This window comes from Arachis stenosperma, chromosome 5, assembly GCF_014773155.1.
Source record: "Arachis stenosperma cultivar V10309 chromosome 5, arast.V10309.gnm1.PFL2, whole genome shotgun sequence".
Classification (NCBI taxonomy): domain Eukaryota; kingdom Viridiplantae; phylum Streptophyta; class Magnoliopsida; order Fabales; family Fabaceae; genus Arachis; species Arachis stenosperma.
In genome coordinates this window covers 44,766,630-44,787,027 of record NC_080381.1, presented here as the reverse complement: position 1 = coordinate 44,787,027, position 20,398 = coordinate 44,766,630, and the positions used below count along the sequence as shown (strand labels likewise).

At 39.6% G+C, this 20,398-nt stretch overlaps 1 protein-coding gene and 1 non-coding gene across 2 annotated transcripts; one reads left to right on the top strand and one right to left on the bottom strand.

Moving 5' to 3' along the window:
• The first annotated feature begins 8,114 nt into the window (after positions 1–8,114).
• On the top strand, positions 8,115–8,222 carry LOC130984517 (small nucleolar RNA R71). Its single transcript, XR_009088451.1, has one exon. It is a non-coding gene; the product is annotated as a small nucleolar RNA R71 (small nucleolar RNA).
• A 10,872-nt stretch (positions 8,223–19,094) lies between these two features.
• LOC130980756 (uncharacterized) lies at positions 19,095–19,902 on the bottom strand. Its single transcript, XM_057904405.1, has 2 exons — positions 19,650–19,902; positions 19,095–19,444 (listed from the first exon to the last, which is right to left on the bottom strand). Exons 1-2 carry the CDS (start codon positions 19,900–19,902, stop codon positions 19,095–19,097), a joined length of 603 nt encoding a protein of 200 aa, XP_057760388.1.
• Positions 19,903–20,398: the final 496 nt, after the last annotated feature.

The window sequence follows — 20,398 nt, the reverse complement described above, 5'->3', positions numbered from 1 at the left end:
ATTTAATTATCCTTTATTACCATTCGATGCCGTGATTTGTGTGTTGAGTGCTTTCAGGTTTTATAGGGTAGGAATGACTTAAAGGATGGAAAGGAAACATGCAAAAATGGAAGGAAAGCACAAATTTGAGTCCTTAGAGAAACTTGCATCGACGCGTTCGCGTGAGTGACGCGAACGCATGCTTTGCGTAAATTAGCATTGACGTGAGCGCATGGATGACGCAAACGCGTGACGTGCGAAACACAACTGACGCGGACGCATGACTGACGCAACCACGTGGAAGAGCAACACTCCAATTGACGCGACCGCGTGACCCACGCGGACGCCTGACGTGCGCGATCTGCAAAATTTGCAGAAGTCGGTCCCAGCGATTTCTGGGCCCTTTTTGGCCCAGATCCAAGCCCAGAGAACACAGATTAAAGGATTATAAATGAAGGAATCTATCCATTGATGAAAAGGAGGATACTGGATACAACATACATTCATACATAGTTTTAGGATTTAGATGTAGTTTTTAGAGAGAGAGGTTCTCTCCTCTCTCTTAGGAATTAGGATTAGGTTTAGGATTTATCTTATTGGGATTATTTCTTCATCACAGGTTCAATGTTCTTTTTATTTATTCTCTCTTCTATTTGTTTATGGACCATTCATGTTATGATTTTCTTAATTAATATAATTTGAGGTATTTCAGACCCATGATTACTTTCTTCTATTTATTATATAAATAATCTAGATTTTCCCCTTTTAGCTCTGGTTGATTAATTGGTAACTCTTAAGTTATCAAACTCATCGTGATTGATAATTGTTATTCTTGCTGATTAATTTAGATTCCTATAACTCTAGTCTTTCCTTAAGGAGTTGACTAGGACTTTAGGTATTAAATTAATTTGTCAACTTAACTGACCTTCATAGTTAGAGATAGACTTAGTGGGAGCAAAAGTATAATTCTCATCACCATTGATAAGGATAACTAGGACAAGACCTCTAGCTTTCACACCTTTGCAAGAGATTTCTTAGTTATTAATTTATTAATTCCTGCAATCCATTTCTCTTGTTCAAAACCTTTTCAAAACCCAAAAATAATGTTTTCCATAACCAATAGTAAAACATACTTCCCTGTAATTTCTTGAGAAGACGACCCGAGGTTTGAATACTTCGGTTTATAAATTTATTGGGTTTGTTACTTGTGACAATCAAACATTTGTACGAAAGGATTTTCTGTTGGTTTAGAAGCTATACTTACAACGCGATTATATTTTTATAAAATTCTTTACTAGCAAAAATCCTGACGTCATTCCTCTACATACTTACTTCTGCAGTTGGTTGCTGTGGTGGTTGAACATGTTGTTTGCCAACAGCCTTTCTTCTAATTGGTTATTTTGGTCTCAAAGTTCTATTGAATGGCCTTGCTGAAACTTTGGTTGGAGGTTTGAATGGTACTTGGCCTTGCCTTGCAGGGACTACAGAAACAGGCACAGATGGAGCTTCTGGAGCAGCTTATTGTTGAATCACATTTGGAGTTGTGCTAGGCTGTAATGATAAATCACTATTTTATGGTTTATATTGTATTTAGTTGAGTATTTTTATCAAGCTTTTCACCCACTTATTCATATGATTTGCATGATTTTACAATTCCTTCCTAGTTTAGTTCTATGATTGAAAACATGCTTCTTTGGTCTTAATTTAGCTAAGCTTAATCCTCTCTTATTACCATTCGATGCCTTGATCTGTGTGTTAAGTGTTTCAGGCTTCATAGGGCAGGAATGGCTTAGAAAATGAAGAGGAAGCGTGCAAAAATGGAAGGAACACAAGGAATTGAGGAGATGACCAGCGAGAAGTCATGCGGTCGCATGGCTCACGCGACCGCGCGAAATGGAAGAAATCAGATTGACGCGTTCGCGTGCCTGACGTGACTGCACGGATTGGAAGCTGCACAAATGGTGCACGAAATTGTGATCATCAATGGCGCCATCAACATGGTACGCTCATTGCAATCTCAACTCTTCATCACAACTCCGCACAACTAACCAGCAAGTGCACTGGGTCGTCCAAGTAATAAACCTTACGCGAGTAAGGGTCGATCCCACGGAGATTGTTGGTTTGAAGCAAGCTATGGTCATCTTGTAAATCTTAGTCAGGTAAACTCAAATGGATATGGTGATATACGAATAAAACATAAAGATAAAGATAGAGATACTTATGTAATTCATTGGTGGAAATTTCAGATAAGCGCATGAAGATGCTGTGTCCCTTCCGTCTCTCTGCTTTCCTACTGTCTTCATCCAATCCTTCTTACTCCTTTCCATGGCAAGCTTATGCAAGGGTTTCACCGTTGTCAGTGGCTACCTCCCATCCTCTTAGTGGAAATGTTCAACGCACCCTGTCACGGCACGGCTATCCATCTGTCGGTTCTCGATCAGGCCGGAATATAATCCAGTGATTCTTTTGCGTCTGTCACTAACGTCCCGCCCTCAGGAGTTTGAAGCACGTCACAGTCATTCAATCATTGAATCCTACTCAGAATACCACAGACAAGGTTAGACCTTCCGGATTCTCTTGAATGCCGCCATCAGTTCTAGCCTATACCACGAAGATTCTGGTTAAGAAATCCAAGAGATAAACATTAGAGCCTTGTTTGCTTGTAGAACAGAAGTGGTTGTCAGGCACTCGTTCATAGGAGAGAATGATGATGAGTGTCACATAATCATCACATTCATCATGTTCTTGGGTGCAAATGAATATCTTAGAACAAGAACAAGCGGAATTGAATAGAAGAACAATAGTAATTGCATTAATACTCGAGGTACAGCAGAGCTCCACACCTTAATCTATGGTGTGTAGAAACTCCACCGTTGAGAATACATAAGAACAAAAGTGATCATTGGTTTCGGCCCCAGAGAGGGAACCAGAAGAACCAAGATGTCTCAATACAATAGTAAAAGGTCCTACTTATAGAGAACTAGTAGCCTAAGGTTTACAGAGATGAGTAAATGACATAAAAATCCACTTCCGGGCCCACTTGGTGTGTGCTTGGGCTGAGCAATGAAGCATTTTTGTGTAGAGACTCTTCTTGAAGTTAAACGCCAGCTTTTGTGCCAGTTTGGGCGTTTAACTCCCACTTTGGTGCCAGTTCCGGCGTTTAACGCTGGAATTTCTGAAGGTGACTTTGAACGCCGGTTTGGGCCATCAAATCTTGGGCAAAGTATGAACTATCATATATTGCTGGAAAGCCCAGGATGTCTACTTTCCAACGCCGTTGAGAGCGCGCCAATTGGGCTTCTGTAGCTCCAGAAAATCCACTTCGGGTGCAGGGAGGTCAGAATCCAACAGCATCTGCAGTCCTTTTCAGTCTCTGAATCAGATTTTTGCTCAGGTCCCTCAATTTCAGCCAGAAAATACCTGAAATCACAGAAAAATACACAAACTCATAGTAAAGTCCAGAAAAGTGAATTTTAACTTAAAACTAATAAAAATATACTAAAAACTAAACCAAATATACTAAAAACATACTAAAAACAATGCCAAAAAGCGTACAAATTATCCGCTCATCACAACACCAAACTTAAATTGTTGCTTGTCCTCAAGCAACTAAAAATCAAATAAGATAAAAAGAAGAGAATATGCAATGAATTCCAAAAACATCTATGAAGATCAGTATTAATTAGATGAGCGGGGCTTTTAGCTTTTTGCCTCTGAACAGTTTTGGCATCTCACTCTATCCTTTGAAACTCAGAATGATTGGCTTCTTTGGGAACTCAGAATCCAGATAGTGTTATTGATTCTCCTAGCTAAGTATGATGATTCTTGAACACAGCTACTTATTGAGTCTTGGCTGTGGCCCAAAGCACTCTGTCTTCCAGTATTACCACCGGATACATACATGCCACAGACACATAATTGGGTGAACCTTTTCAGATTGTGACTCAGCTTTGCTAAAGTCCCCAATTGAAGGTGTCCAGGGTTCTTAAGCACACTCTTTTTGCCTTGGATCACAACTTTATTTCTTTCTTTTTCTTTTCTTTTTCTCTTTTTTTTTTTGTATTCACTGCTTTTTCTTGCTTCAAGAATCATTTTTATGATTTTTCAGATCCTCAGTAACATGTCTCCTTTTTCATCATTCTTTCAAGAGCCAACATTCATGAATCACAAATTCAAAAGACATATGCACTGTTTAAGCATGCATTCAGAAAACAAAAGTGTTGCCACCACATTAAAATAATTAAACTGTTATAAAATTCAAAATTCATGCAATTCTTCCCTTTTTCAATTAAGAACATTTTTTCATTTAAGAGAGGTGATGGATTCATAGGACATTCATAACTTTAAGGCATAGACACTAAGACACTAATGATCATAAGACACAAACATAAGCACTAAAATTCGAAAAACAGAAAAATAAAGAACAAGGAGATTAAAGAACGGGACCACCTTAGTGATGGCGGCTTGTTCTTCCTCTTGAAAATCTTATGGAGTGCTTGAGCTCCTCAATGTCTCTTCCTTGTCTTTGTTGCTCTTCTCTCATGATTCTTTGATCTTCTCTAATTTCATGGAGGAGGATGGAATGTTCTTGGTGCTCCACCCTTAGTTGTCCCATGTTGGAACTCAATTCTCCTAGGGAGGTGTTCAGTTGCTCCCAATAGTCTTGTGGAGGAAAGTGCATCCCTTGAGGCATCTCAGGGGTCTCATGATGAGAGGGGTCTCTTGTTTGTTCCATCCTTTTCTTAGTGATGGGCTTATCCTCATCAATGGGGGTGTCTCCTTCTATGTCAACTCCAACTGAATAACAGAGGTGACAAATGAGGTGAGGAAAGGCTAACCTTGCCAAGGTGGAGGACTTGTCCGCCACCTTATAGACTTCTTGGGCTATAACCTCATGAACTTCCACTTTTTCTCCAATCATGATGCTATGAATCATGATGGCCCGGTCTAGAGTAACTTCGGACCGGTTGCTAGTGGGAATGATTGAGCGTTGGATAAACTCCAACCATCCTCTAGCCACGGGCTTGAGGTCATGCCTTCTTAGTTGAACCGGCTTCCCTCTTGAGTCTCTCTTCCATTGGGCGCCCTCTTCACAAATGTCAGTGAGGACTTGGTCCAACCTTTGATCAAAGTTGACCCTTCTAGTGTAAGGATGTTCATCTCCTTGCATCATGGGCAAGTTGAATGCCAACCTTACATTTTCCGGACTAAAATCTAAGTATTTCCCCCGAACCTTTGTAAGCCAATTCTTTGGGTTCGGGTTCACACTTTGATCATGGTTCTTGGTGATCCATGCATTGGCATAGAACTCTTGAACCATCAAGATTCCGACTTGTTGAATGGGGTTGGTAAGAACTTCCCAACCTCTTCTTCGGATCTCATGTCGGATCTCCGGATATTCACTCTTTTTGAGTGAAAAAGGGACCTCGGGGATCACCTTCTTCAAGACCACAACTTCATAGAAGTGGTCTTGATGCACCCTTGAGATGAATCTCTCCATCTCCCATAACTCGGAGGTGGAAGCTTTTGCCTTCCCTTTCCTCTTTCTAGAGGTTTCTCCGGCCTTGGATGCCATAAATGGTTATGGAAAAACAAAAAGCACTACTTTTACCACACCAAACTTAAAAAGTTTGCTCGTCCTCGAGCAAAAGAAGAAAGAAGAGAGTAGAAGAAGAAGAAAATGGAGGAGATAGAGGAGGCTTATGTTTCGGCCAAAAGGGGAAGAAGTAGTGTTTAGGGTGTGTGAAAATGAAGAAGTGAAGAAGGGTTTATATAGGGGTGAGGGGAGGGGTAGGGTTCGGCCATTATGGGTGGGTTTAGGAGGGAAAGTGGTTTGAATTTGAATGGTGAGGTAGGTGGGGTTTTATGAAGGATGGATGTGAGTGGTGAAGAGAAAGATGGGATTTGATAGGTGAAGGGTTTTTAGGGAAGAGGTATTGAGGTGATTGGTGAAGAAGAAAGAGGGTGGTGGGGTTGGTGGGGATCCTGTGGGGTCCACAGATCCTGAGGTGTCAAGGAAAAGTCATCCCTGCACCAAATGGCATGCAAAATTGCGTTTTTAGCCAATTCTGGCGTTAAACGCCGGGCTGGTGCCCATTTCTGGCGTTTAACGCCAGGTTCTTGCCCTTTCCTGGCGTTTAACGCCAGTCTGGTGCCCCTTTCTGGCGTTAAACGCCCAGAATGGTGCCAGACTGGGCATTAAACGCCCACCTGCTAGCCTTACTGGCGTTTAAACGCCAGTAGGTTCTTCCTCCAGGGTGTGCTGTTTTTCTTCCTGTTTTTCATTCTGTTTTTGCTTTTTCAATTGATTTTGTGACTTCTCATGATCATCAACCTACAAAATAAAATAAAATAACAAAGGAAAATATATAAAATATAACATTGGGTTGCCTCCCAACAAGCGCTTCTTTAATGTCAGTAGCTTGACAGAGGGCTCTCATGGAGCCTCACATTTTCTCAGAGCAATGTTGGAACCTCCCAACACCAAACTTAGAGTTTGAATGTGGGGGGTCAACACCAAACTTAGAGTTTGGTTGTGGCCTCCCAACACCAAACTTAGAGTTTGACTGTGGGGGCTCTGTTTGACTCTGATTTGAGAGAAGCTCTTCATGCTTCCTCTCCATGGTGACAGAGGGATATCCTTGAGCCTTAAACACAAAGGATTCTTCATTCACTTGAATGATCAGTTCACCTCCATCAACATCAATCACAGCCCTTGCTGTGGCTAGGTAGGGTCTGCCAAGGATGATAGATTCATCCATGCACTTCCCAGTCTCTAGGACTATGAAATCAGCAGGAATGTAATGGTCTTCAATCTTTACCAGAACATCCTCTACAAGTCCATAAGCTTGTTTTCTTGAATTGTCTGCCATCTCTAGTGAGATTTTTGCAGCTTGCACCTCAAAGATCCCTAGCTTCTCCATTACAGAGAGAGGCATGAGGTTTACACTTGACCCTAAGTCACACAGAGCCTTCTTGAAGGTCAATGTGCCTATGGTACAAGGTACTGAAAACTTCCCAGGGTCCTGTCTCTTTTGAGGTAATTTCTGCCTAGACAAGTCATCCAGTTCTTTGGTGAACAAAGGAGGTTCGTTCTCCCAAGTCTCATTTCCAAATAACTTGTCATTTAGCTTCATGATTGCTCCAAGGTATTTAGCAACTTGCTCTTCAGTGACATACTCTTCCTCTTCAGAAGAAGAATACTCATCAGAGCTCATGAAAGGCAGAAGTAAGTCCAATGGAATCTCTATGGTCTCATTTTGAGCCTCAGATTCCCATGGTTCCTCATTAGGGAACTCACTGGAGGCCAGTGGACGTCCATTGAGGTCTTCCTCAGTGGCGTTCGCTTCCTCTCCTTCCTCTCCAAATTCGGCCATGTTGATGGCCTTGCACTCTCCTTTTGGATTTTCTTCTGTATTGCTTGGAAGAGTACTAGGAGGGAGTTCAGTAATTTTCTTGCTCAGCTGTCCCACTTGTGCCTCCAAATTCCTAATGGAGGACCTTGTTTCAGTCATGAAACTTTGAGTGGTTTTGATTAGATCAGAGACCATGGTTGCTAAGTCAGAGTGGTTCTGCTTAGAATTCTCTGTCTGTTGCTGAGAAGATGATGGAAAAGGCTTGCCATTGCTAAACCTGTTTCTTCCACCATTATTGTTGTTGAAACCTTGTTGAGGTCTCTGTTGATCCTTCCATGAGAAATTTGGATGATTTCTCCATGAAGAATTATAGGTGTTTTCATAGGGTTCTCCTAGGTAATTCACCTCTTCCATTGAAGGGTTCTCAGGATCATAGGCTTCTTCTTCAGATGAAGCATCTTTAGTACTGCTTGGTGCATTTTGCATTCCAGACAGACTTTGAGAGATCAAATTGACTTGTTGAGTCAATATCTTGTTCTGAGCCAATATGGCATTCAGAGTATCAATCTCAAGAACTCCTTTCTTCTGATTAGTCCCATTGTTCACAGGATTCCTTTCAGAAGTGTACATGAATTGGTTATTTGCAACCATTTCAATTAGTTCTTGAGCTTCTGTAGGCGTCTTCTTCAGATGAAGAGATCCTCCAGCAGAACTATCCAAAGACATCTTGGATAGTTCAGAGAGACCATCATAGAAAATACCTATGATGCTCCATTCAGAAAGCATGTCAGAAGGACATTTTCTGATCAATTGTTTGTAACTTTCCCAAGCTTCATAGAGGGATTCTCCATCCTTCTGTCTGAAGGTTTGGACTTCCACTCTAAGCTTACTCAATTTTTGAGGTGGAAAGAACTTTGCCAAGAAGGCATTGACTAGCTTTTCCCATGAGTCCAGGCTCTCTTTGGGTTGTGAGTCCAACCATGTCCTAGCTCTGTCTCTCACAGCAAAAGGGAATAGCATTAGTCTGTAGACCTCAGGGTCAACCCCATTAGTCTTGACAGTGTCACAGATTTGCAAAAATTCAGCTAAGAACTGATGAGGATCTTCCAGTGGAAGTCCATGGAACTTGCAATTCTGTTGCATTAGAGAAACTAATTGAGGCTTAAGCTCAAAGTTGTTTGCTCCAATGGCAGGGATAGAGATGCTTCTCCCATAGAAGTCGGGAGTAGGTGCAGTAAAGTCACCAAGCACCTTCCTTGCATTGTTGGCATTGTTGTTGTTTTCGGCTGCCATGTGTTCTTCTTCTTTGAAGATTTCTGTTAGGTCCTCTGCAGAGAGTTGTGCCTTAGCTTCTCTTAGTTTTTGCTTCAAGGTCCTTTCAGGTTCAGGATCAGCTTCAACAAGAATGCCTTTGTCTTTGTTCCTGCTCATATGAAAGAGAAGAGAATAAGAAAATATGAAATCCTCTATGTCACAGTATAGAGATTCCTTGAGGTGTCAGAGGAAAGAAAAAATAGAAGAAAGAGGTAGAAGAATTCGAACTTAGTGAGATAGAGTTCGAACTGTGCATTGAGGAGGAGTGATACTCCATAAATAGAAGGATGTGAGAAGAGGGGAAGAGGTTTTTCGAATATTAATTAAAAAGATTTTAAAAAAAACATTTTGAAAAACTTTAATTGATTTTCGAGAACCAAGAGTGGGAAAGAAATCAAGTAATTTTTGAAAAAGATTTTGAAATTAGCATTCAAAAAGGTATGATTGAAAACTTCTTTGAAAAAGATGTGATTAAAAAGATATGATTGAAAAGATATGATTTGAAAACAATTTTAAAAAGATTTGATTTTAAAAATTAATGACTTGGCTAACAAGAAAAGATATGATTCAAACATTAAACCTTTCTCAACAGAAAAGGCAACATACTTGAAATGTTGAATCAAATCATTAATTGATAGCAAGTATCTTGAAAAAGGAAAGAAATTGATTTTGAAAAAGATTTGATTGAAAAGATATGATTTGAAAAAGATTTGGGATTGAAAAACTTTGAAAACTTGAAAAAAATTTGCATTAAAAACAAAATCTTCCCTCTTGTGCCATCCTGGCGTTAAACGCCCAGAATGGTGCACATTCTGGCGTTTAACGCTCAATGCTCTACCTTTTTGGGCGTTAAACGCCCAGCCAGGCACCCTGGCTGGCGTTTAAACGCCAGTCTGTCCTTCTTCACTGGGCGTTTTGAACGCCCAGCTTTTTCTGTATAATTCCTCTGCTGTATGTTCTGAATCGTCAGTTCCCTGTACTATTGACTTGAAAATAGAACCAAGATCAAATAAACAATGCATGCAAGACACCAAACTTAAATTTAGACACTAGACTCAAATAAGAAACATAAAATATTTTTGGTTTTTATGATTTTGAAATTTTTTTTTCGAAAATTAAGTGGAAAAGAAAATAAAGGTATCAAAATTCTTAATGAGAATTCCAGGAATCATGCAATGTTAGTCTAAAGCTTTAGTCTAAAGGAATTAGACATGGCTAGCCAAGCTTCAGCAGGACATTGCATTCAAGAGCTAAATTGATGAGAATCAATCAGCTTTGGTGATGGTAAAAACATCACCTTGAAACACTAGAATTCACTCTTAAGAATTCTGAAAAATACCTAATCTAAGCAACAAGATGAACCGTCAGTTGTCCATACTCGAACAATCCCCGGCAACGGCACGAAATTGTGATCATCAATGGCGCCATCAACATGGTACGCTCATTGCAATCTCAACTCTTCATCACAACTCCGCACAACTAACCAGCAAGTGCACTGGGTCGTCCAAGTAATAAACCTTACGCGAGTAAGGGTCGATCCCACGGAGATTGTTGGTATGAAGCAAGCTATGGTCATCTTGTAAATCTTAGTCAGGCAAACTCAAATAGATATGGTGATATACGAATAAAACATAAAGATAAAGATAGAGATACTTATGTAACTCATTGGTGGGAATTTCAGATAAGCGCATGAAGATGCTGTGTCCCTTCCGTCTCTCTGCTTTCCTACTGTCTTCATCCAATCCTTCTTACTCCTTTCCATGGCAAGCTTATGCAAGGGTTTCACCGTTGTCAGTGGCTACCTCCCATCCTCTCAGTGGAAATGTTCAACGCACCCTGTCACGGCACGGCTATCCATCTGTCGGTTCTCGATCAGGCCGGAATAGAATCCAGTGATTCTTTTGCGTCTGTCACTAACGCCCCGCCCTCAGGAGTTTGAAGCACGTCACAGTCATTCAATCATTGAATCCTACTCAGAATACCACAGACAAGGTTAGACCTTCCGGATTCTCTTGAATGCCGCCATCAGTTCTAGCCTATACCACGAAGATTCTGGTTAAGAAATCCAAGAGATAAACATTAGAGCCTTGTTTGCTTGTAGAACAGAAGTGGTTGTCAGGCACTCGTTCATAGGAGAGAATGATGATGAGTGTCACATAATCATCACATTCATCATGTTCTTGGGTGCAAATGAATATCTTAGAACAAGAACAAGCGGAATTGAATAGAAGAACAATAGTAATTGCATTAATACTCGAGGTACAGCAGAGCTCCACACCTTAATCTATGGTGTGTAGAAACTCCACCGTTGAGAATACATAAGAACAAAAGTGATCATTGGTTTCGGCCCTAGAGAGGGAACCAGAAGAACCAAGATGTCTCAATACAATAGTAAAAGGTCCTACTTATAGAGAACTAGTAGCCTAAGGTTTACAGAGATGAGTAAATGACATAAAAATCTACTTCCGGGCCCACTTGGTGTGTGCTTGGGCTGAGCAATGAAGCATTTTCGTGTAGAGACTCTTCTTGGAGTTAAACGCCAGCTTTTGTGCCAGTTTGGGCGTTTAACTCCCACTTTGGTGCCAGTTCCGGCGTTTAACGCTGGAATTTCTGAAGGTGACTTTGAACGCCGGTTTGGGCCATCAAATCTTAGGCAAAGTATGGACTATTATATATTGCTGGAAAGCCCAGGATGTCTACTTTCCAACGCCGTTGAGAGCGCGCCAATTGGGCTTCTGTAGCTCCAGAAAATCCACTTCGAGTGCAGGGAGGTCAGAATCCAACAGCATCTGCAGTCCTTTTCAGTCTCTGAATCAGATTTTTGCTCAGGTCCCTCAATTTCAGCCAGAAAATACCTGAAATCACAGAAAAACACACAAACTCATAGTAAAGTCCAGAAAAGTGAATTTTAACTAAAAACTAATAAAAATATACTAAAAACTAAACCAAATATACTAAAAACATACTAAAAACAATGCCAAAAAGCGTACAAATTATCCGCTCATCAACAAACGACGCGAATGCGTGGACGACGCGCACGCGTGGTACGAAAAACGCTGAGTGACGCGATCGCGTGAGTGACGCGGACGCGTGACGTGCGCAATCTGCAGAATTACAAAAGTTGCTGGCAGAGATTCTGGGCCGCATTTCAACCCAGTTTTTGGCCCAGAAACACAGATTAAAGTCATGGAACATGCAGAGACTCAACATGCTTTTCATAACTCATAATTTTAGGTTTTAAATGTAGCTTTTAGAGAAAGAGGTTCTCTCCTCTCTCTTAGGTTTTAGGATTAGGATTTCTTTAGTCATTAGGATTACTTCATCGTATCAGGTTCAATAATTTATGTTTCTCTTCTACTTTTATTTACTCCGATACTTTTATTTATGTTTGATATATGTTGCCCAATTGGCTTATGAATATTTTCCATGTTAGATTTGACTGCTTTGAATGAATGTTATTTGAGGTATTCCAGATATTTATGATTTTAATTTAGCTTTCTACATTCCTGGCTTTAGTTAAGAAATCAGTAACTCTTGAGTTATCAAACTCAACTTGATCAATAATCGCTATCTTTGCTAATTAGCTTGAACTTCTATAATCCCAATCTTTTTCTAGGAATTAACTAGGATTTGAAGATCAAACTAATTAGCCACTTGACCTTCCTTCGCACCAGCAGAGGTTAACTAAGTGGAATTAAGATTCAATTTTCATCATCATTGATAAGGATAACTAGGATAGGACTTCCAATTTCTCATACCTTACCAAGAGTTTATTTTACAGTCATTTATTTATTTTATTTGTCATTTATCATATTTGTTCCTCATTCTCAAAACCCCCCAATTTACAAAACTCATAACCAATAACAAGAACACACCTCCCTGCAAATCCTTGAGAAGACGACCCGAGGTTTAAATACTTCGGTTATCAATTTATTTAGGGGTTTGTTACTTTTGACAAAACAAAATGTTTGTATGAAGGGATTTCTGTTGGTTCAGAATCTATACTTACAACGCGACTTTATAAAATCCTTTACTAGCAAAAATCCTAACGTCAAAATGGCGCCGTTGCCGGAGAATTGCAAACGTGTGCCTTATTATTGGTTATTGTAAATATTTTTCTTTTACTTGTTTATTTGTTCTTTCTCTTCCCTCTTATTTCTGATAGCTACTATGAATTCTCACCCCTCTCGCTTTGAGTTTGGTTCTAATTTTGTTGCAAGGAATTGAAGCTATAACAGGACTATGCATCAAGGTCTAACAATCAAAGATGGATGGAGCCACGAGGATCTGATCAACCCTTTAGGCAACAACATCCTCCTAGATATCATGGACAAAGACCATTTTACAATGCATGCCCAACTGATAGATTTGGTGGACCGCCTTGTATCTACCAACAAGCCCCACCTTATGCACAGAGATCATCCTCTCGACATAACTTCGAACCACCACACTCACAAGCTTCTTTTCACCATTCACTACCACATGACCCTTATCCACCCCAACGCCAATCCAACTATTCCCAAGAACCACCACACACCTATGCACCATGTCCATATCCATCAAGCCCAGAATCACAGGTTCGCCTCAAAGAATCAGTAAAACAATTTAATGCAACCCTTCATTAACTGGAGCAAGCAATAAATCAATTATCTTCCAGACATTCAGGCACTCAACAGACTCCCATGGCTTTATGTGGAGAATCCAATGAAGAACGCAGCACAAAGAAGACGCTAGAAGCTCCAGTGGACAGCATAGAGCATAACTTCGAACTGGAACAAATAGAGGAAGCTGTCATGGTAGAAGAAGAAGAGTTGGTTGAAGATTTAGGAGATGCCGAACCGCCACCTGAATCCAGAGTTGTAGAGAATTTCGTCAAGGATGTTACAATTGATGCTACAGAGGATGTTGCGCAGCCTCCAATGCAGATATCTTATGAAGAACTGGACGGAATAACCCAAGATACAAGTTTCCTTGATGATGATGATCACAAGCCGAGTTCTCTTAGCAATGAACTTGCATCCGCAAGTGAATTCTTTGAGATAGAAGAATCTTCCCCAAGTGAATACGAAGATGATGTAGAGGTTGACTTTTCTCAACCTCCCAATTATGACTTAAGTGATGAGGAAGATATCAATGACTTTGATCAAGACATGGGTGAAGTTGAAGAAATTTGCAAAGAAGTGGAGGAATTCACAGAAGACCACAAGGGAGTAGAGCTTGCAAAACCACTGGAAATATCTATCCCAAGGCCATTACCACCCAGTACAGACTTCAAGTGGGTAAAATCCTTGACTTTCATCTTCAATTTTCCACTTGAATATGGTTTGCTTGAAACAGATGGCCAGCTTAGAGCTCTTTGCGGCTTTAAGAGCAAAAGGAAAATGACTCACACTCAGTGCTGGTATGCAAGACTCAATGAGGCTTCGCACTTCAATTTAAGGTGCAAGGATTGGTGTCAAGTTCAATTGAATGGATCTCGGAAAACGTTTGGTCATCTTGGTGAGAATACAATTTCTAAGCCGCCCGGATGGAAGAATATAGATCAAGCCAAAAGCGGATTTAAAAGCAAAGTTTGGGATCCTGGAAAATATTCTGATATTCATCACCCCGGGAGCCTGAGAATTTGTTTGAAGCTGCTCAGAAGCTTCACATGCCTAGTTTGGGACCCCGGAGGCTGTTGGCATTCCAAACATTGGTGGAGATTTCTGGACGAATTCAAGCACAAGCCACCATAGCAGGAAGCGCATCAAATGTCCAACTAAAGGACTTTAACTAAAAGTGCTAGGTGGGAGACAACCCACCATGGTATGATCGTTCCTTTTTCAGTTTTCATTTTAGTCTGTTTTGTTTGTTTTTGAGTTTTGATTGAACCTGGAATCACGCATACTTGCATAGCATTCATATTAAGCATTGCATTCTACATACTGCATTATAAAAAAAAAGTTCGCACGCGACGCAACAGCGTCGCTGACGCGTCCGCGTCATAGGTGCGTTAGGAAGAAAATAAATTGAACAGAGAGTCACGCAAAAGCGTTGCTGGAGGCGTGCCTTTGGCACAAATTGATCCACGCGACCGCGTCGTTGACGCGTCCGCGTCATGTGGGAAAAATGCCTCCCACGCGTCCGCGTCACCCACGCGAACGCGTGCCTCCAAATCGACGTAAAAAGAGTGTATGGCCGAAAGTTGAGCTCGAATTGGGCTGGACTCGTGCTAGAAGCACAAACCCTACCACGCGTCCGCGTGCCTCACGCGTCCGCGCCATTTTCAAATTTAGGCCATCCACGCGATCGCGTCAGTCACGCGAACGCGTCACCCAGATTTCTGGCACAATGAGTTTCAAACAGAGAGTTGCGCGAGCGCGTGGCTGCCCTCGCGCCAGTAGCACAAATTCACTCACGCGACCGGGTGCCTCACGTGGCCGCGTCACTTGACAATAGCGCCAATTATCTTATTTTTTCTTTTCTAATCCTAATTTCTTCTATCTTCTCTTCTTTCTTTCTTGCTTTATTTCTTTCACTTCTCATTCCTTTTCACCTTCATTCTATTTTACTTAATTTATTTGCATATTTCATTCATTGCATTTTAATTTAGGGCATATTTTTCTTTTCTTTTCTAAATTCATTATTTTTCCTTTGGTGTTGATTTTCTTATTTAACTGTTGCATCTTCTTTTGAATTATTTTGGGTGCTTAGTAACTTGTTCTCGTTGGGTAATATTATTTAAATCAATGCCAATCTTTTATACCTGTATTACTTTTGCATTGACATGAATTTATATTATCTCTCCTTACCCACGCTCTCTTCCCTATTGTTGCAAAATTTTTGCACTCTTGATTTGCCATGTGCTTCTACTGTTTTCTCGCTTGCATGTTGTAGCTACCATGTAATTGAGACCGTTTTTATCTGGCATTTACACCCATATTTTATTTGTTTTCTATCTTTATTTTTGGGTTACCTTCCTTCCTTTTTCTCTTCTTTCAGGATGGCCACCGAGGAAGGGAAGGGGAAAGCTTCTAACTGGGGAGACAAACACGTCCGTTTGCACAATCTTTAGAAAAAAAGCATCAGTTGAAGCGACCCGTCCACTTGCACCTCTTAGCATGCACCGAAGACCGTGCAATCTTTAAGTGTGAGGAGGTCGATACCGATCTCCACGGGTTAGTTATTCTCTTCTTAACACCAATGTCTTATTTTCTTTATTAGTTCATTGTTGCATTGCATAATAGATTACATGTGTAGTTGATTGTTTGCATTTAGTTACTACTTGGTTGAAGTAATAAATTTCTTTTCAAGACTTTATTTTATAATATTTCACTAATTTAAATAAAAAAATTAAAATTTTCTATGTGTTAAATTTGTTTGAAGTTGAATTTGGAACATGATTTTTGAGCCAAAGAACACACAACCTGTGAGATTTGAGCTTATTTACATGGTTACATTATTTAACCATAAATATTTTGTTCTTGTGTGTTTTCTTCTCTATAACTGCAATCTTTACTTTGTTCCATTCTATATGTCCATTATTTAGTGTATTTACATGCTTGCATATGATTGAGGCCGTATTTGATTATTAACTCACTTATCCCAAATAAAGCCTACCCTTTTATGTCACCCTTGTTAGCCACTTTGAACTTTTTAATCCCCTTCTGTTCTATAACCACATCACTAGCCTTAAGCAGAAAAACAAATTAAATATCCCAATTGAATCTTTGGTTAGCTTAAGATAAAGATTGTGCAGCAACTAAGTGTGGGGAAATTGTGGGAACATGGGTTAATAAGGGAATGTATCATGTTTCTAATTCTGAATATTGGAAAATTTGGGTATCTATTCATGTAAAACAGAAAATTAAAAAAATTCCATATGCATTGATATGTTATTTTAGTTTTTATGTCTCTATAAAAAAAAGAAAAAAAAAGAGAAAAGAAAAAAATATATAATATAAATAAATAAATAAGGGGACAAAATTACCCCAATGTTAAGTTAATAAAAGATCAATGCATATGTGACACAAATCAAAAGAAAAGTTGACACATGAGTATGTGATAATAAAGTGGGAATTAGGGTAGCTAGACATGATTTTAGAAATTATATTGAATGTATGTATGTTAGGTGATAGCTCAGGTTACTCAAAGATTCAATTTATAGCTCACTTAGCCATACATATATCCTCACCCTTGCCTTGGCCCCATTACGACCTTGAAAAGACCTCATGATGTGTGCATGGGTATACTAAATATTTGTTGATTGGTTAGATGAAGGACAAAGTTTAGAAAGCATGATTAGGGAAGAATAGAGTGATTGACCCTAGACACTTGAGAGATTAGAGTGATATACACTATCAGTGAGGGTTCAGTGCTTGATTATATGTTCCCTGCTTTTATGAGCTATCTTCTTACAAGTTTACTTATTTTCACTGTATGATTTGAATTAGTGAAATCCAGTTCATATTTATTCTTGAAGGATTTATTTACTTTTTCGCCAAGTAGGTAGAATCATTTTAGCATGTAGTTGCATTCACATTCATAGGTTGCATTGCATTAGTCTTGCCTTTCCTTACTCATTTATTTGGTCTCCTTGAGTTTAGCATGAGGACATGCTAATGTTTAAGTGTGGGGAGATTGATAAACCACTATTTTATGGTTTATATTGTATTTAATTGAGTAGTTTTATCAAGCTTTTCACCCACTTATTCATATGATTTGCATGATTTTACAATTCCTTCCTAGTTTAGTTCTATGATTGAAAACATGCTTCTTTGGTCTTAATTTAGCTAAGCTTAATCCTCTCTTATTACCATTCGACGCCTTGATCTGTGTGTTAAGTGTTTCAGGCTTCATAGGGCAGGAATGGCTTAGAAAATGAAGAGGAAGCGTGCAAAAACGGAAGGAACACAAGGAATTGAGGAGATGACCAGCGAAAAGTCATGCGACCGCGCGAAATGGAAGAAATCAGAGTGATGCGTTCGCGTGCCTGACGCGACCGTGCGGATTGAAAGCTGCACGAACGACGCAAATGTGTGGACGACACGCACGCGTGGTACGAAAAACGCTGAGTGACGCGATCGTGTGGACGACGCGGACGCGTGACGTGCGCAATCTGCAGAATTACAAAAGTCGCTGGCAGAGATTCTGGGCCGCATTTCAACCCAGTTTTTGGCCCAAAAACCCGGATTAAAGTCAGGGAACATGCAAAGACTCAACATGCTTTTCATAACTCACAATTTTAGGTTTTAGATGTAGCTTTTAGAGAGAGAGGTTCTCTCCTCTCTCTTATGTTTTAGGATTAGGATTTCTTTAGTCATTAGGATTACTTCATCGTATCAGGTTCAATAATTTATGTTTTTCTTCTACTTTTATTTACTCCGATACTTTTATTTATGTTTGATTTATGTTGCCCAATTGGCTTATGAATATTTTCCATGTTAGATTTGACTGCTTTGAATGAATGTTATTTGAGGTATTCCAGATATTTATGATTTTAATTTAGCTTTCTACATTCCTGGCTTTGGTTAAGAAATCAGTAACTTTTGAGTTATCAAACTCAACGTGATCGATAATCGCTATCTTTGCTAATTAGCTTGAACTTCTATAATCCCAATCTTTTTCTAGGAATTAACTAGGATTTGAAGATCAAACTAATTAGCCACTTGACCTTCCTTCGCACCAGCAGAGGTTAACTAAGTGGAATTAAGATTCAATTTTCATCATCATTGATAAGGATAACTAGGATAGGACTTCCAATTTCTCATACCTTGCCAAGAGTTTATTTTACAGTCATTTATTTATTTTATTTGTCATTTATCATATTTGTTCCTCATTCTCAAAACCCCCCAATTTACAAAACTCATAACCAATAATAAGAACACACCTCCCTGCAAATCCTTGAGAAGACGACCCGAGGTTTAAATACTTCGATTATCAATTTATTTAGGGGTTTGTTACTTGTGACAACCCAAAACGTTTGTACGAAGGGATTTCTGTTAGTTCAGAATCTATACTTACAACGCGACTTTATAAAATTCTTTACTATCAAAAATCCTAATGTCATGTAACTTCAAGATAAGTTCTAGATAAGTTCAAGACAATTTCTTCAAATCGATAGGCAGTTTTCACGTCTTATCCCAATAGAAGATTGGACAGTGGGGTTCGGATCAGAATAGTTCTGGTTGGTTGCCTCAGCTGAATTTTCCTTTTCACCCTAAAACACCATGTTATGTTCATATCATAAATGAAGAGAGACACTAAAGTCATCAAGCAAATTTAAAAGATACAAGTAGGTCCTTAGAACTTTTAAAATGGACAATTAAATCCTTCAATTTTTTATTAGGGGGACATAAAGATCCTTCACCTTGTTAAGTACCTTTGCCTAGGGGCTGATTGTGACAGTGGTAGAACCACAATTGAAAGGTTGTTAGTGGCCTTCTTTGATTTCTTAGTCTTAGGTTTTCAATTTGGGTTTGATGGCACACTCTTGTAGGTCTTATAGTTGTGACCTGTCTGACCAAACTTGCTACATTTCACATAGAAACTCCTTTTCAATTTTTCACCTTCAATTACAGTTTCTGTTGGGTCTTTCTGCCTAATATGGACCTTTGGACGACCGATTAGCCTTTTAATGACAGGTGCATCAGGCCTAGTTTGATCCGTCCGTATCCAGAACTCTTCACTAGTTACAGGCTGGATGAAGTGTTTGTAAGTCTTCTTCAAAGATTCCATGTATAACCATGGATGCACATAATCTTCCATGTTATCATGTCTTTTCCTAATTGCAGCTACGGCATGAGTGCATGGCATTCCTTTTCCAGAAAACCCAACAACAAGGTAACAGCAATGCAAGTAACAATAATAGAAAAATATAAACTCAAGCAATGATAATACGAGCAGCAAGGCAAAGACAGCAAAAACAAATTCAAGTAATAATAATACCAGCAGTAAGGCAAAGACAGCAAAAAAAAGGATAGAAATACAATTTCCACTAAAAAAATAGAAATCCACACTGACCGGTTAGTTGCCACCTATTATATGTGCATGTATGCTTGATCAGATCCACATCTAATTTAGATCCCTTGTAGGTGACCTCAAAATGCTTGCGCTCGTTATCACCAATCCACTCCGCAGTCCATTTGTTACTTGGCTTGACAAGTCGCTTCAACCTTTTCTCTTTAACTGGTATAAGCTTTTCGTGATGGCACTCTATTAGTCTCTTATGTTGAACCATACGCCTCATGAGATAGCATCGCAATTCCTCGCACATCGTGAGTATAGGCTTGCTGATGAGCGGATAATTTATACGCTTTTTGGCATTGTTTTTAGTATATTTTTAGTATATTTTAGTTAGTTTTTATTACATTTTCATTAATTTTTAGTTAAAATTCACTTTTCTGGGCTTTACTATGAGTTTGTGTGTTTTTCTGTGATTTCAGGTATTTTCTGGCTGAAATTGAGGGACTTGAGCAAAAATCTGATTTAGAGGCTGAAAAGGACTGCAGATGCTGTTGGATTCTGACTTCCCTGCACTCAAAGTGGATTTTCTGGAGCTACCAAAGCCCAATTGGCGCGCTTTCAACTGCGTTGAAAAGTAGACATCCTGGGCTTTCCAGTAATGTATAATAGTCCATACTTTGCCCGAGATTTGATGGTCCAAACCGGTGTTGCAAATCAGCTTCAGAATTCCCGGCGTTTAACGCCAGAACTGGCACAAAAATTGGAGTTAAACGCCCAAACTGGCATAAAAGCTGGCGTTTAACTCC

What these genes read in the sequence shown, in the direction of transcription:
- LOC130980756 (XM_057904405.1), bottom strand. Translation starts at nt 19,902, where the DNA reads ATGTGCGAGGAATTGCGATGCTATCTCATGAGGCGTATGGTTCAACAT. An exon ending in TAATAGGTGGCAACTAACCG is followed by an intron (nt 19,445 to 19,649) that starts GTCAGTGTGGAT and finishes TTTCTGGAAAAG; the next exon opens with GAATGCCATGCACTCATGCC.